Source organism: Ahaetulla prasina, chromosome 2 (genome assembly GCF_028640845.1).
Source record: "Ahaetulla prasina isolate Xishuangbanna chromosome 2, ASM2864084v1, whole genome shotgun sequence".
Classification (NCBI taxonomy): Eukaryota; Metazoa; Chordata; class Lepidosauria; order Squamata; family Colubridae; genus Ahaetulla; species Ahaetulla prasina.
The window spans coordinates 282,328,463-282,345,316 of record NC_080540.1 but is presented as its reverse complement, the minus strand read 5'-3'; the positions used below and the strand labels follow the sequence as shown (position 1 = coordinate 282,345,316).

At 40.1% G+C, this 16,854-nt stretch overlaps 1 protein-coding gene across 2 annotated transcripts in view; it reads right to left on the bottom strand.

The window, feature by feature from the left end:
* Nucleotides 1–13: 13 nt before the first annotated feature.
* CCBE1 (collagen and calcium binding EGF domains 1) overlaps nt 14–16,854 on the bottom strand; it is a 203,781-nt gene continuing 186,940 nt past the window's right edge. For both annotated transcript variants that reach the window (XM_058170365.1, XM_058170364.1), the window contains exons 7-11: nt 12,300–12,420; nt 9,546–9,685; nt 9,418–9,453; nt 8,299–8,334; nt 14–5,279 (exon numbers count right to left, since the gene is read on the bottom strand). In XM_058170365.1, coding sequence (XP_058026348.1) covers nt 5,049–5,279; nt 8,299–8,334; nt 9,418–9,453; nt 9,546–9,685; nt 12,300–12,420 — 564 coding nt within the window. In that variant the 3' untranslated portion in view covers nt 14–5,048. The remainder of the gene's footprint in view (nt 5,280–8,298; nt 8,335–9,417; nt 9,454–9,545; nt 9,686–12,299; nt 12,421–16,854) is intronic.

The window sequence follows — 16,854 nt, the reverse complement described above, 5'->3', positions numbered from 1 at the left end:
GTCAACACCACCATTAAAAAAATATTCCTCTTTATTTGCAAATATACTGCACAATTACAGTTTTATACATTTTTAGTACTTCATATAATTAGTATAAATAATAATGTATTACATATGTTTCTACATGTGCACAAAGACACAATATTTGGTTCCTTTGGTTTGCTATAAAGCATCTCAAAAATGATAGCATATAATCCTAGAAATTTATGGTCATTTAGTTTGTTTTGCCCTTGAATCATTCATTCATTGACATGAGGATTCTGTGGGAGAATTGATTCATCAGATTTTAGGCAGAGATTGCTTTAAAATCTGAAGAGATTACTCAAATGGAAACTTATTACTTTGTCTTTTTCCTCTTCTTTCACTACTACTTGTGGCAGATGCCCATTGCTTTGAAATGGTCAACTGATTAATCAGTAAAGTTATACTTAAGTGTCTGCTTCCAATTACCCATATTTGTATTCTGTGCCAAATAATGAAATACCAAATGTTTGTACTTGGAGAAATACTAGATTTTATTTTCTTGTGGGAAACGACCATGTGTAAAACCCGAGGCTGTGATCCTACAGATAGTCCTTGACTTGCAACTATTTGCCTAGCAACCGTTCAAAGTTATAGCAGCATTGAAAAAAAATGCTGTCCTCGCACTTACAGCCATCCCCATGGTCATGTGATCAAAATTCAGGTACTTGGCAACCGGCATGTATTTATAACGGTTGCTGCATGCCCAGGTCTTGTGATTTCCATTTGTGGCCTTCCCAATCCAGCTTCCGACAAGCAAACTCCATGGGGGAAGCTGGATTTCTGCCAAAAAAGGTTCTAAAATCAAGTGTGACTCATTTAGCAACCACCTTGCTTAGCAACGGAAAATTCTGGTTCCCGCTGTAGTCATAAGTCGCGGATTACCTGTATTTACTGGAATTGGACAGGAGATGCCTGTGAACTCAGAGAATCTGGGCAAAAGTTTTAGACTTCACCGTTCTTGGGGTGAACCATTTCATGCAATTATCAGCTTTGAATAGTAATCATTATATTTACAGAGCAATCCTATCCATTATTTCCCTCAAAATAAGACCGGGTCTTATTTTCTTTTGGGCCCCAAAATAAGCACGACGGCTTTTTTTTTCAGGGGGTGTCTTATTCTTTTTCCATGTACGGGAGACCCACTTTTGCTTGTCGCTTCTGCGGTGGGGCAGGAGGCCACAGGGTGCGCCAGTGCCACCATAAAGTAGGGGGGTTGGCGGTGCCTCACACACCCTGCTCTGGCTTACCTCAGGGCCCCCGACATCTGCCTCGTCTCGTGGCCACAGCAGCAACACACCACTCAGCCTCCTGCTCTATTGTGGCTGTGAGCAAACAGAAGTGGGCCAGCGGCCATGTGGGCTCCTGCTGCACATGGCTGCGAGGCAGGTGTCAAGGTGTGGACGGCCTGGCTGCGGAGGCCTTGAGGTAAGCTGGTGCGGGGCACTTGGGGCAGTTCCAACCCCCAGCATCACCTTGTGCCCGCATCACCGTGAGCAACCAGACGGAATGGGCAGGTGGCAGGGGTGAAATCTAAAAATTTTCCCTACCGGTTCTGTGGGCATGGCTTAATTGGTGGGTGTGGCTTGGTGGTCAGGTGACTGAATGGGCATGGTCAATAATAATAAATAATAAAAATAATAAGGTATACAAAACTTGGGAGGCGCCGGTCTACCTTCTTTAAAAATAGAGGCACCAGTCTACTAGCTGCCTAAAGCGCTGATCAGCTGTAGTGCGGCCCTTTGAAGTGCCGCGGCAGTCATTTAAGGCCGTTTGCAGCTATATCACCACCGAGAGCTTCAGGGATGGAGAAGAGGAACAGCGAGGCGTGGGCAGTGGGGGGGGGGCAGAGATTTTTGCTACCGGTTCTCCGAACTACCTGCTCCCATCGCTACCAGATCGTGCGACCTGGTCCGACCGGGAGCATTTCACCCCTGGCGGGTGGCAGTGCAGGTTCTTAGTAGGGCTTATTTTGGGGGGAGGGTTTATATGTTAAAAGCATGATACGTCTTATTTTCAGGGAAACAGGGTACAAAAGGAACTGTGTTTTCCAAGCATTACGTGTGTCCTTCCAATCAAAGTGACAAATGGAAAGATGCTATCATAGTATTAAGCATCCTTTTTGGCTTTTAAAATTCTTCTGAAAGAAATGAATGGTGTCTAATTTTAGGGTATGCCAATGAGCTGAAAAAAATCAGGACTTCCTAAACTCCACGTCTTATCTATTTGTACTGCTGTATTAATTAAGATATCCTTCCAACAATGCAACTAAACCACAGACCTTTCTGTAAATACACGGGGCTTCTCCAGTGGCAGAAATGTTGAGAGGTTCCCTCTCTTTTGGGGAAGCAAAATTATTGCCCATTATTTCTAATGGAATTTGGCCTTAGCATTGCATAGCATCCTTGGGACGGTGGCTTTAAAAAGCATTTACTACCCAGCCACTGTTTTATTGCAGACATGTTAAGCTACAGCTTAGAGAGAGCAAAAATATACCTGTGATTGTCTCGTTATAGTGTTACAAAATAGTTGATTAAATTGGCATTAATAAAATAGCAATGGCACGATTTAAACAGAGCATATGTTTAACCGCTATGGCAACCAAGAGGGCTTGATTTCATAAACACACATAATCTTTCCATTCTAATTCTGGTTTATGTAATCTTCCCATCAATTGTCCAATACAATTCCAGACGTCTAATTCAACTGGTTCATTATTGTACTGTTGAACTCTTCCTTACAACAGACCTGCCAATAGGAAGCAGGAGTGGACAGTGACGCTCCAGTTAAAGACTCTCCCTCATCAGGTGCCACTAGCAGGAGACACAAGGATTAAGATACAAGAGGCAACTGGGAGGGACCCATCTTGCTGCACTATTACAAGAAGAAACACTGAATTAGTTACAGATAGACTAAATTGTAAGTTATGAGGTTTGGACATACTACTTCAGACTGTCCACAATGAGAATATTTTGCAGGTAAATTTGCTTAAATCACATTTTGCATCTGGTTCTATGTTCAGGTGCATACAGCCGAGATAATCTCACTGGTGAAGAACGAAGAGTCAAATTCAAACAGAAGAAAAAGTGTTGGACAATAAAACATTTATATAACTTTATACATTATCAGTGCATGTTTAAAATAGAGTACAACTTTTTAACAGTGCAATCTACAAACCGTTTCAGCCACAGTACTGTAGCCAACATCAGTATCCTTGCCTCTTTCAGAACATTTGCTGTTACAGATGTGAGATCGCCCCATTGTGCTGATATTAATCTATTGCATGATACAGATAAACAGCTGAATTCCCACGGTCACATGACCGCACTTTGGGTGTTTGGCAACCGGCCCACATTTATGGCTGTTTGACGTGCCCTATGGTCACACGACCATGATTTACAACATTTTTGCTGAAAACCAATGTTTACTTTTGCTTTGGGACAGAAGTGCCCCATAGCTTAACCATCAGATGTTCACTGAACGACCATTGCAAAAAAAAAAGATCTTAGAATCTGATTGGTTATGTGGATGATCTGCTTTACGGCTCTCATGACTTATGACCATAATGGGTAGGTTCCATTATGGTCATAAATTGAGGACAAGCATCAATGAGGGATCGAATGATTGAGTGTTCCAACTCACAAATTCTTGCATATTAAGGGAAATACCGATACAGAAGCTTTCTTTCTTAGCAGAGCAGTTTCAGTGGTTTCCAAATAAAAGGAAGATTATTTTTTTTCTAGAGAAAACATTCAAATACACAATTTTCAGTGGGACATTCTAGTTACAAAGACTTCTTCTGGGTGATAATCACTTGTGCTATGCTGAAAGATTTTGCTGCTTTTCTGTTGCTATTAGTTCTCATTCAATTTGATGAAAACCATTTTTTTTATCTTCCAAGGGAAAAAAGAATTTCCAATGAAATTCTTATAAGTAAATTCTTGTAAAATTCATTATGTCTTCTCCCACAAGAAATAGTAATAGTCATTCTCTTGAGTGTCTTTGAAGGAGCATTAGATAGGTTCGTGGGGGACAGGACCATCAAAGCTATTCATGATGAAGACGTAATGTTACCCAATTATAACTTCAGGGAAAAATTGGTAAAAAGGCATTTTTCTGTCTCTTCTTTGTGGGCACCTGAGAAGCAACTAATTGGCTAAACGTTCTGAGTTAAGATGACTTTGTCCTGTACTTCTGATGGGTGTTCCATTGTACAGCCAGCTCTCTAGTTCCTGCTTCCTACACTTTCATTAAATCCAGAAGAAAGGCACTATAATGGTACCTTGGTACTTGACTGCTTCAAAACTCATCAAATTTGATTTTCAATACATTTTGATGTGAAAATGTCCCAATACTTAGCCTTTGTTTAGTCTTTGATGCGTGCTATCAGAAGAGGGGGACAGCTGTGAGAAACAGACAGGAAGGTGCTGAGATGGTCACTGCAAAAGGAGGGGGACAACCATAGAGGGTGGACAGGAAGTCAGCCATGCTGGGAAGGTCACTGACGTAGGAAAAGGGAGAGTCAGAAAGTTCTTCCCAAAACAAAGGATTACATGGGAAGTCATGTGGTTTGTTGGGAACTCATCCTTTTTAGTACCCGTCGCACCTCCCAGAATGAATTAATGCTGAGTACCAAGGTACCACCATATGTTAATCTTCTTGTAGGACTTCTTCAGATTGGGAAGTGTGAGCAGGTAATAAAAATTAGCTCAAAAGTAGCCCAATAAGTTCCCCCAAAAATTCCCAAGCACCCTGAAGCCAGGAATCTCTTTGATACCGGAAGAAACTGCAAGACAAGACTTTGATATAGCATCATGAATAACCTACCTTGCCTCATTGTTTGTCTGGGCCATAACATTTAGGGGAAGAATGTAGTAACCCTCCTGACACATAGTCTTACAATCCACTTATTTTTTTCTACTGCTAAGCTGAGGTGCGTGCAAATAAGCTGGCTTAAGTGACCTATGGATCACAACCCAACCCCTTCTCACTCTTTCCAAAGCAGAGGTCCTTGGTTTTTTTTTTTTTTAATGATTGCCTTCTTCAGATGTTCTCGAGTCTTCTGGTATAGTCCTCTGTTTATAGTCTTCTCCAGATCCAACGTCCACATCCTGGTAGTTAGCAAATTCATGAGGTAGTGGAAACTCCTCTGCTGATGAATGAGTCCTATGTCCAAAGATCCTCTCTTGCAGCTCAGCAATGTCATTCCTGATATCTGCCATCATCAACAGCAAGAAGTCAAAGGAACCGGGTGGCCCCTAAAAAAGTTCCAAAGGAGAGGGTGGCATTACTTGTCTTCATTGAAATGGGTATACATCCATTGAACTGGATATTTTTAGATAGGTTGGCTTCCACTCCCATTATCCTGAGCCATAAACTAGGCCCCAGATATTTGACTAAAAGAAACAAAGCAATTTTTCAAGACCGTCTTATTTTGCCTTAACTACGTTGGAGTAAAAAGCAATTTCCCAAACACTCATCTTAACTAAGGTCAATTTAGCCCAGTTGCTTTTATTTATTAATCAAATTTATATATCCTCCCATCTTAACAAAAGCAACTCTGGAAGGCACACAAGAGTCTCTGCTCTGCTTTTCCCAAAACATAAATCTTTCTCTAGATATTTGTAGTTTAACTTTTACTTAGCACCTCTAAGCATCACTGAAATCAACATACACGCTTATTTTTACAAGTTAAAAAACAATAATAATAATAATTCAGATTTACATCAATCTATACAGCATTCAAGAAGTGCTCCAATGCTATCAGTTATCCTCCATGTCAATATATTGGCTGCAAAACATGACCACTGTTTCAATCCGCAAATCTTACTACTAATTGCATATGCTAAAAATTGCAAATGCAAATCAACCACTCTGTTCTTCCTGAGCAGAGAGTTGGACTAGAAGACCTCCAAGGTCCCTCCCAATCCTGTTGTTATAATTCCAATAAGTGTGTTAATCCAAAGTTTCTTTAACCAAGAGCAATTTAATTCATATTCAGCACTTTGCAAGTTCTTGCAAGATGGGTACATAGGAAATTAAGACAATAGAATCCTATCTGTAACATTTTTTCCCCTTGTAACACCCCCCCCTTTTTTTACCTGTAAGAGAAAGGAAATAATAACCTTCCTGTGTCCCATTCAGTGACCCAAAAAGATGCTGAATTTTCATTCATATTTTTTTAAATAGGAGCCTGCTAGCCATTTGCTTTTTTAAATTCTTGACATTTATCCAGGAAACATTCAAACTCTAAATGTTCTTTATTTTAAAAGCATTTCCCACTTGCAAAGAAACCACAACTGAGGAGCACTTAATCCACAGTTTAATGTATATGACAGTCTATTGCATTCTGAAATAAAATCGAAGGTATTTTACAAAATCCAACCAAAAGCAATTTTCTTGTACAGAAGATATAAAGGCATAATGTATTTCATTTGGAATTAATAGTGTCTAATAAACAGCCTGACCAGGGGTGAAATGTAAAATTTGTAACTACTGGTTCTGTGGGTGTGGCTTGGTGGCAGGGTGTAATGTGACAATGGGCAGGGCCAACTATTTTTTTTTTACTTTTAAAAGCATTTTTTCTATAATCTCTTTGGCCAAAGAGGTTGTAGAAAAAAATGCTTTTAAAAGGCTCCTCTGGCAATCCCAGCTGAGTTGCCTGATCATCAGAGGTTTTTAAAAGTATTTTTTTCTACAACCCCTTTGGCCAAAGAAAAAATGCCTTTAAAAGAAAAAAACAACAACAACCACCCTTTGATGATCGCGCTGCTCAGCTGGGCATGTGGGGGGGCAGGGATTTTTGCTACTGGTTCTCTGAACCACCTGCCGCCATCGCTACCAGATCGGGCGATCCGGTCCGAACCGGGAGCATTTCATCCCTGAGGCTGACACATATAAAACAACCTCAGTGCTAACTAGCCAAAATCATGGAGAACCAACACAATGAATCAAGACTTTCATCCTTTCCAGTGACCAAAAGGTTGTAAGGGATAAGAGCAAGATTACTTTAAAAATATGAAATGCATAGGGGTGGATAAACTAGCATTGTAAATATTATTTATGTACAGGAGCATAGAGCTTTCTCCTCCTATTTTTTTCACAACAACTATCCTGTAATCTCTTGAAGTGTAAGAAAGAGATTTGCTCAATGCCATCCTGTGTGACTGTGTAGCAGAGGGTGGACTACAACCTTGTCTTCCCCATTTAAATACTCTAACCAATGTTCCATCTTGCTAGTTACTCAAACAAGTGAGTTTCCACTCCAAAAAAAAGATTTGGTAAGGTAACCACAAGGTGACATCATCTTTGGAGCATTAGATTAATTAGATTGGCCCAGAATCTTACTTGTGTTCTAGAACAGAGGTCTCCAACCTTGGCAACTTTAAGACTTGTGGACTTCAAAACCCAGAATTCCTCAGCCAGCAAAGCTGGCTGAGGAATTCTGGGAGTTGAAGTCCACAAGTCTTAAAGTTGCCAAGGTTGGAGACCCCTGTTCTAGAAAGTACTAAAAACTTTGTTTTACCATCATGCTAGGGATCCGGCTGTGATGTGACACCTTCATGATTGTTGTATTGTTTGTGATGTATGGATGGGTGTATCGATTGTAAATGCTTTGGATATTGGTTGTTATGTTTTTTTTAAATTTGGCTTTAATATGGTTTTATGGTTAGTTATATTTTGTTACTATGTTTTGTGAGCCACCCAGAGTTATGTATGTTAGATGGGTAGATATATAAATTGAATGAATGAACAAACAACCTTTTACATCTGCTTTATTACAATATTATAAGAGGGATATTCCTTTAAAACAGGGGTGTCAAATTCAAGGCCCGCAGGCTGGATCCTGCCTGCAGGGTGCTTAGATCTGCCCCCCGGCAGAAACAGCGAAGGACCGGCCCGCGGTGCCTCTGCCCATGAAAACGAAGCTCAGAAGGGTCATGCGCGGCCCACTTGAGCTCCATTTTTGCTGGCAGAGGATTGCAGAAGGCCATCCCAGCTGAAAACGGAGCTCGGGAACCCGTTTTTGCTGGCAGAGTGCTTGGGCCGCCACAGGCGTCCCGACACGAGTGACATCAATCTGGCCACACCCACCCTGGCCACTCCTACCCCAGCCCACCCGAGATCAAACACAACCCTGATGCGGCCCTCAATGAAATCGAGTTTGATACCCCAGCTTTAAAATGAAGAACATTTGGTATTTAAATACAATACTCCCTGGCTAATGTATGAACAGATTATATTTGTATTGAGATTAGATTTGGATGTGATACTTACAGGTGGGCCCTTTTCTCCTGGTGCACCTCTCTCACCCTGTAACAAACATAATTTTGGTTAAGTGGCCTTGATTGAAACTGAACAAGTACTTGTTGATCTAAAATGAAAACTCCACACAGTGCTAATCTCACACTTAAAACTGTCTGCTGTAAGATCCTCTGCATATCAATTTAGAAGACAGAGTTCAGTGGGACTAACATGTAGGAAAATGTAGATGAGATTGCAGCCTTTAGTTTAATTTATCTTATCTTAACTAGATTAATGAATTATTTTATAGCAAAATTAGTAATTGATTACCTACCAAAAATAATGCTTGCAGCATTTTCTAAGTATGTACCATGAGAACAAAGATTTATTTGTTAGATTCACACTCACTCATATCCAAAAGATACTCACTGAAATTAAAGGGATTTGTGACTAACTTAATTTCCTATTAATTGCAGTGGATGTATTCTAAGCATACCAAAGTTGTGATCCGAGGCAATAAAAACTTAAACTACTTATGCACTCTTAATTTTATTTATTACTAAGCATAACATGCCCAGCTACAAGATTTATTCTGAAATCATTAAGATCAACAAGTTGCATCCCTTCAAAACTTAAACGATTATTTACACATTTGTTTATTCCTTTTGTGGAACTGCCTAACTGAAACGACTCAAGGCAAAACAATGCAGGACAAATATAGTAATTACAGTAGGTTGTGCAAAACATAAAAATTCAAGTTCTTAATGGTTTTCTGAAAGTCAGCAAAAAATATACAACAGGATACAATCTATGATAAATCATAGATTAATGAACCATGATTACTGCATCAAAATACTTTGTTTGATGTCTCAAGTTGCAATTTCAGTGAAACGTTTCAATAAGTTTATGGGTTAACGTCTATGTGAGTTAATTCTAAGTTGGTTACTAGGTAAATATTGGAAAGCCAACAAAGAAACAGAAATGCACTGGAAGTGGGAGTAGATGGAATCAAAGTTGCCTACTTTTTTATTCACTTTCTCCCCTTTTCACAATTAAGAAAACTGAATATGAATAATATAAAAGAGAAGGACTCTCACAAGGAAGAAGAAAGGGGAAAAAAGGAAGAAGAGGACAAGAAATTACACTACTAACCTTTGCTCCATCTCTTCCTGGTGCACCTGGAGGACCCTAGAAGATAAATTTGCATTCCTCAAAAACTTGGCATCAAATATGACTGAGAGATTATTATTCACACTTAAGAATGGAGACATCATACTGACCACAGGCCCTCTTCTGCCCTGCTTAATATGTGAGAGGTCTGGAGATGGTCCCATCGGCCCCATGGCTCCTCTAGGGCCTGGCACCCCGGGAGGACCAGGGGAACCAGGAAATCCAGGGCTCCCCTTTGGACCTGCAACCCCTGGAATGAAAACATGGCAGTAAAATTAAGGTTGCGGGTAGCTTCGTTGGACAATTTTGCATTAAAAAAAGGATATTTATGATTTTTCTAAGTCAAAAATTGGAAGTCGTTTTTAAGGCTGTTGACAAGGTTTTAAAAAAATTACAAATAAATCAGCCATGGGGGAGGGAAAAAAAACCTAGCAAATAAATAAAAAAGGAGTCAACAGCAATTAAAAGTATTCCAGAAGTGCTTTAAAAGCCAAGGGAAGCTTTTTTTGTTAGTGCCAAGAAAATCAGGATGTACGGTATTTCAATTACTGTTATATAACTTGATGAATTAGAAGTCTAGGATGCAATCTTATATTAAAAAGAAGAGAAATTGAAATAATGCATAATTTTGAGCAGCAATTACTTGTCCAGGATACTGTCAGACATCAGGCAGAGAATGCTCACTTATTGGTAAATAGAAGCAAAACGCCAGTCTGGCTGTGAAAATTCGTCCTTTAGACCAGAGGTCTTCAAACTTGGCAGCTTTAAGACTTGTGAACTTGAACTCCCAGAATTCTCCAGCCAGCATAGAGGGTGGCACAGCATAGCTGGCTAGAGAATTCTGGGAGTTGAAGTCCACAAGTCTTAAAGCTGCCAAGTTTGAAGACCTCTGCTTTAGGCTAAAGAAAAAGGCAGGGAGGTGGCCCCTTAAAAGATGTTTTGAATTCCCAGTGTGGAAAATGAACTTGGAGGAAAATTGCTTCCATGTTAACATCTCGCTTCCCAGATCAAAACCCACTAGTACAAACTGAGTGCTTTTTGCTTTGACACCGACAATAGTTGCCATGTTCAAAATTAATGTAGTGAGTGTAATATTCAAAGTTTGGCTGAATGCAGATGGAAAGCCTTATTTCTAAATAATTGCAAATATTACACATTTAATTTCCCCCCGACTGTAATTGTCACAATCTCCTTCAGGTCCTGCTGTGCTACCATGCATATCATGGTGCTTGGCTACTCCTGGGAAGGATGAGCAAAGAATGTTGGGAATGTATGCCAAGGGTGTATATTCACCCCACTGTCCAGCCAAAAGCAAGTACAGTTAGTCCTCGATTTATGACCATAATAGCAACCAGAATTTTCATAGTAAGTTGTTGCAATTGTTAAGTCAAAATTAAGTATAAAATATTAAGTATAAAGGCAACCAAACTAATGACAACAGATAGAACAACCAGCCTTGCGGTGCAGATAGAGTTAGGGTTAGGGTGGCACAGTGGTTAGAATACAGTATTGCAGGCTAATTCTGTTGACTGCCGACTGCCTGCAGTTTGGCAGTTTGATCCTCAGTGGCTCAAGGTTGACTCAGCCTTCCATCCTTCCAAAGACAGCAAAATGGAGGAGCCAGATTGTTGGCGGCAATAGGCTGGCTCTGTAAACTGCTTAGAGAGGGATGTAAAGCACTATGAAGTGCTATGTAAGTCTAAGTGCTATTACTATTGCTTGCAGCTGACAATTAAGATATTGAAGTGGTGAACAGCTTTTGCCTTTTAGGATCAACAATAAAGGAACCAGCAATCGTGTAATTCACTGCAGGCTAGCATTTTGTAGAGCAGCCATGAAGGCTTTGGACCATGATTCAAATGGTGTAATGTGTCTGTATTTGCAAAGATCAGAATTATGCAACCTGTGACACTCTATGGAAACAAAAGTTGAATTTTAAAAAAGAGGACAGGAGAAGACTCCAGCGTATACTCTGACAACCAAGAAAACAAACCAATGGATTATCCAAGAAATCAACCCAGAATTCTTACTCGGGGTACAAGCAACCAAGTTCAAATTGTCCTAGATTGTCATTGAGCAAATCTCTCTAATGTGACCACTGGGAGATGAAAATGATTTGATGGCACATAATCAACCTGTCACGGTACAGTACAAAAAAATAGAAGAATTATATTTTTGTAATTTTAATGTGTTAAGTCAGCTTTTAGTATTGATTGTTGCATGCTGTTCAAAGTCACTTCATATGAGACAGGCAATTATAGAAATTTAATAAAGAAATAAAATATTGTTGTAATACAAAGTATAAACACAAGACTCTTATAGAATCAGCAATCCATAATTTAGTTCATTAGCAAAAGAAAAGATTACACATTCTACCACAAAACACACAACATCAATATGAACTGGAGTTGCAGTTCCAAAATACCAGATTTGGAGTGGGCTATCCATTAAAAAAAATATAACCATTTATGTAATCATTGAATAGTCACTTAAACACATTCAAATAAAAATGTAAGTATAAAAGGTTTCCAAGGCTGAGGTTTTCATGGAAAATTCCCAGTCTGTTTCTGATTTCTTTGCCATTCCCAATCTTGAGTTTTACTAAGCATGCAAAATAGCACAACTTGGGAGTGGATGGTTTTCAGTTAGGAGAGAGAAGTGAAGTTTACAGCACCTTGGACAGCTCATAAGATCAGGAAATCATTAGATGGAGCAAGCCTGACTAAATGACCCTAACAATATCTTAAGATAAATTAATGTCTGCTCCTGAGCCATGTTTCTTGTCTGAGGAGTGATACAGATGCAATATATACAAATTTATTTTTATGACATTTTTAAATGTAGGAACTATTTTATTGCCTTACCTGGAGGACCCCGATCCCCTGGCTGTCCAGGAGGGCCAGGTACGTAAACATTGGATGCAAGTACTTTTTCTCCTGTGATTGGTTTGTTAAGGTCAACAGCATTATTTGGTAGCCAAGCAACCTGCAATAAAAGAAGGGTCATAGGCTAGAAGCCACATTGTCTATTCAACTTCATCTAGTTGAGTGACTGACTTCATCAAGCAGTTGTATAAGTTCTTCACTTCAATGCAGGACTCAACTACCATGTCCATAACTCTAAGTTTGGAAGCCTCAAAGTGATAGAGTGGATAGCATGCCAGGCTGCGATAGGAAGCACCATCTGTTTCCCAGCCTTCCTCCTTTTATTGAATAAAATGAGATAGCCTCCATGTTTACTGTCTTGCATGACTTGAAGTTATCATAGAATAGAATAGAATAGAATAGAATAGAATAGAATAGAATAGAATAGAATAGAATAGAATAGAATAGAATTTTTTATTGACCAAGTGTGATTGGACACACAAGGAATTTGTCTTGGTGCATATGCTCTCAGTGTACATAAAAGAAAAGATACCTTCATCAAGGTACAACATTTACAACACAAATGATAGTCATAGGGTACAATTTAACACTTAATGATACAACACTTAATGATAATCATAGGGTACAAATAAGCAATCAGGAACAATCAATGTCAATATAAATCATAAGGATTACTAGCAACAAACTTACAAAATAGAAGAATAGAATAGAATAAACAGAGTTGGAAGGGACCTTGGAGGTCTTTTAGTCCAACCCTCTGCTTAGGCAGGAAACCCTACACCACTTCAGACAAATGGTGATCCAACATCTTCTTAAAAACCTCCAGTGTTGGAGCATTCAAAACTTCTGGAGGCAAGTTGTTCCACTGATTAATGTTCTAACTGTCAGGAAATTTCTCCTTAGTTCTAAGTTGCTTCTCTCCTTGATTAGTTTCTACCCATTGCTTCTTGTTCTACCCTCAGGTGCTTTGGAGAACAGCCCGACTCCCTCTTCTTTGTGGCAACCCCTGAGATATTGGAACACAGCTATCATGTCTCCCCTAGTCCTCCTTTTCATCAAACTAGACATACCCAGTTCCTGCAAACGTTCTTCATATGATTGAGCCTCCAGGCCCCTCACGTAAATGTAATTAAAAAAACCAACACAACACAAAAACACAAACCTAACTCTTATGCTAACCCTACATTTACTACATTCAAATTCAAATTGCAGCTGAGGACCAAAGTCAGAAGAGTAGATTTGATTTCTGCCCTGTAGCTTAGCATTGTGTAGCTCTTCCCCCAACCTTCCACCCCGAAAACTCTGCTACATGGGATGCCTCAGCTAGACAACTACTTTGCCTCGAAACTAGAGAACACTGGCACTTTTATGATCACAGTTAGAACAGGGATCTAACTGTTTGCAAAGAGGACAAAAGGGTTGATGTCAACACTGAAGAATTAAATTTATTGATGGGTCTGCAAGCCGAAAAAAGAAAGTAGGATTTAGAATGAAGGTCAAAATCTGATTCAGGTGTTGCCTCAGACCCACACTGTGTATACAAGCAGTTGGTTAGGATCTAGAGCAGAGGTGGGTTTCAACAGGTTCTGACCAGTTCTGGAGAACTGGTAGCGGAAATTTTGAGTAGTCCAGAGAACCAACTGGTCCCACCCCCATCTATTCGCTGTCTCCCAAATCCCAGCTGATTGGGAGGAAATGGGGATTTTGCAGTAACTTTCCTCTGGAGTGGGGAAGGAATGGAGTGCCATGCCCACTAAGCCACACCCACCAAGCCACACCCACAGAACCGGTAGTAAAAAATTTTTGAAACCCACCACTGATCTATAGCTATGGTATATTATCCAAGTCTCAAATCAGGACTAGAAGCCCAATACCCTGCAAATATTCTGAAAGACCCCATCCACAGTTCTCTAACATTGCTGATATGGGCTGGAGTACTGAGATCTGAAGTTAGATACCTGCTTGCACTGGCCTGAACTGCTTGATGAAGGACTCGTGGTTGTTCTTGGAACAACCTCCATTCAAGAACTGTGATCTATTGATGAGCCAAAGAAGGGTTTTCGCTTCTAGCAATCAGACTTTGTACATTGAGAAAAACTGTTTCTTTCACAGCTAGGAAGGTGGAGTATTTTAATTGTGTATCTAAGATAGCATTAAATATTTCTATGAAAGAGGCCAGCTTGCTATGGCAACCTGATTGTGAAGTCCAGATCACATGGGTTGGTTCTCCCACTTGCCAAAGTGCTCACTTCCCACTCTTTTCTGGAAGAACCCCTGATTTCTTCTGGATTTCAACACTTGTCTGCTTTTGATGTGGAGCCTTCTTATTGCCCTCACCAGATGCTAACACACACTGAACTCATTTCTATTCCATTCCAGTGTCTTGATTCAGTCTTGGAATTGCAAGTTGAGAATGACCTCAGCCTTACTTCATGCACGAATCTTTCCCCACAAGAATGTAAATACTTGTACAGAACCCTATCCAGAGGGGCAACAGTCACGGAGATGAATTCTAATCCTTGCTGAAACTTACATGTTATGTTGTAATTTTGAAGAGGTTCCATGCAGAAATAATTGCCAACTTGGCGTGGAGATGGACTGGCTAGGTCCAGTCTAGGACTTTCTTCTAATTAAATGCATACTTGCTTGTATCTGAGTAAGCACATATGCATACAGAGTATTTGCACACATGGGACTGTTTGTATGCCTAGACTGTCTGTGATTTATTTCGTTTGGCAAAAGCATTCAGACTAGTTTTGCAATTCTGTCAAGGGGATAGAGTAGAAGATTAAACCAGAATTTTCTGAAAAATGTCTACGTCCAGGAAAGCTTTTCTGGCGTGGCTGCCCCAAATCCCAACCAATGCAGAGAATTCCAGAGGATAATTTAGGATCAATTCATGCACGATATTCTTCAAGAGGCTTGAAGTTTGCCATCACGTACTGTAAACTCGGATTGCAATTTGGAAAGCACGTCTAATCCTAGTTTTGGTAAAAAAAAAAAATGGTCCAATTTATAACTGTCGGTCATTGCTGCCTTCCACGACTGGAATTTATAATAACCTTCAAGTTATTATGATAAACCACCAGAACAAGCTTATCGCTAATTGAGCCAATGTTTCATTTTACCACCCGAGGGATTATTTGATGAAATTTTCTCTCCCGCCCAATAATGTCCTGGAGGCACCACTGAAATGCCGCTTTCACACATTTTGTGAGGCCTGTGAGGCCTGTTATGCCTGTCGTGTTTTCCCCCAGAATGCCCCACAACAAGCATCTTAGGAATTTGTGGGAAAAGTGAAACGAAGGGGTAAAACTCTCAAAACTTTCTTTGTGAGTCTGCAATTTGCGTTCTGACTCCATCTCTTTTTGCCTATAATGGCATGTGGGAATGACTTTAGCAAACAGGAGGAAGAGCCACAGTCCAGACCGGGGGTTTCCAACCTTGGCAGCTTTGCTGGCTGGGGAATTCTGGGAGTTGAAGTCCGCTTACAGTTGCCAAGGTTGGAGACCCCTGGTCTGGACAAAAGTCTGACAAATGAAATATGGATCTGAAAGTTGGCAGAAACATCTCTCAGAAGGGATCCTCCCTAATTTTCAAGAGAGCAGAAATAAAGTATGAGACTTGAAAGATTCTGTTAATTTAATCTTCCTATAAGGACAGAGCTAGTAATCCTGATTGCATAGGTAGTCCTCAGTTTACAACAGTTCAAAGTTACAATGACACTGAAAAAAGTGACTTATGACCCGTTTTTTCACACTTGCGGCCTTTGCAGCAGCCCCTGTGATCATGTGATCAAAATTCAGAGGCGTGGCAACTGGTTCATACTAACGACGGTTGCTGTGTCCCAAGGTCACGTGATCAATCACCTTTGGCGATCCTCTGACAAGCAAAATCAATGGGGAAGCCAGATTCACTTAAGAACCATGTTACTAACTTATCTGCTGCTGTGATCCACTTAACTACGGTGGCAAGAAAGGTCATAAAATGGGGCAAAACTCACTTAAAAATGTTTCACTTAACAACAGAAATTCAGGGCTCATTTGTGGTTATAAGTTGAGGACTACCTGTACTTGTTGCCTGGTCTACCTTTCCAGACTAACATTGCCACTTGTCGTTAAAAGCCATGCTCGGAATTTTAATTTTCAGACTCTCAGCTCATCCTTATATTATGGTGTTCAAAATAATATTTCCCTGCATGAGATAAACGTCAATACTTTCTTATTTATTTTTATATTTTTATCCCATTTTTTCCTTTTGGAAGTTCAGGCAACCTAGAGGGTGGGAAATTCCTCTGATGTTTCCATAAGAATGTTGCGTGAATTAATTGGGCTCAGAGAGAATGGCTGGCTTATAATCAGGAGATGCTGGAAAGTGTGCTGCCTCAGTCCAAGGAAGATCAACACTAACTCTCCGTTCTGCCCATTCCTAGCAAAAGCTCATTGCATCTTTCAGGTCACATATGGATTTTCTTCATGGGAGAAAGGCCCAAGCTTCGGTACAGAAATATGTTTGCATAAGGCCACTGTGCTTT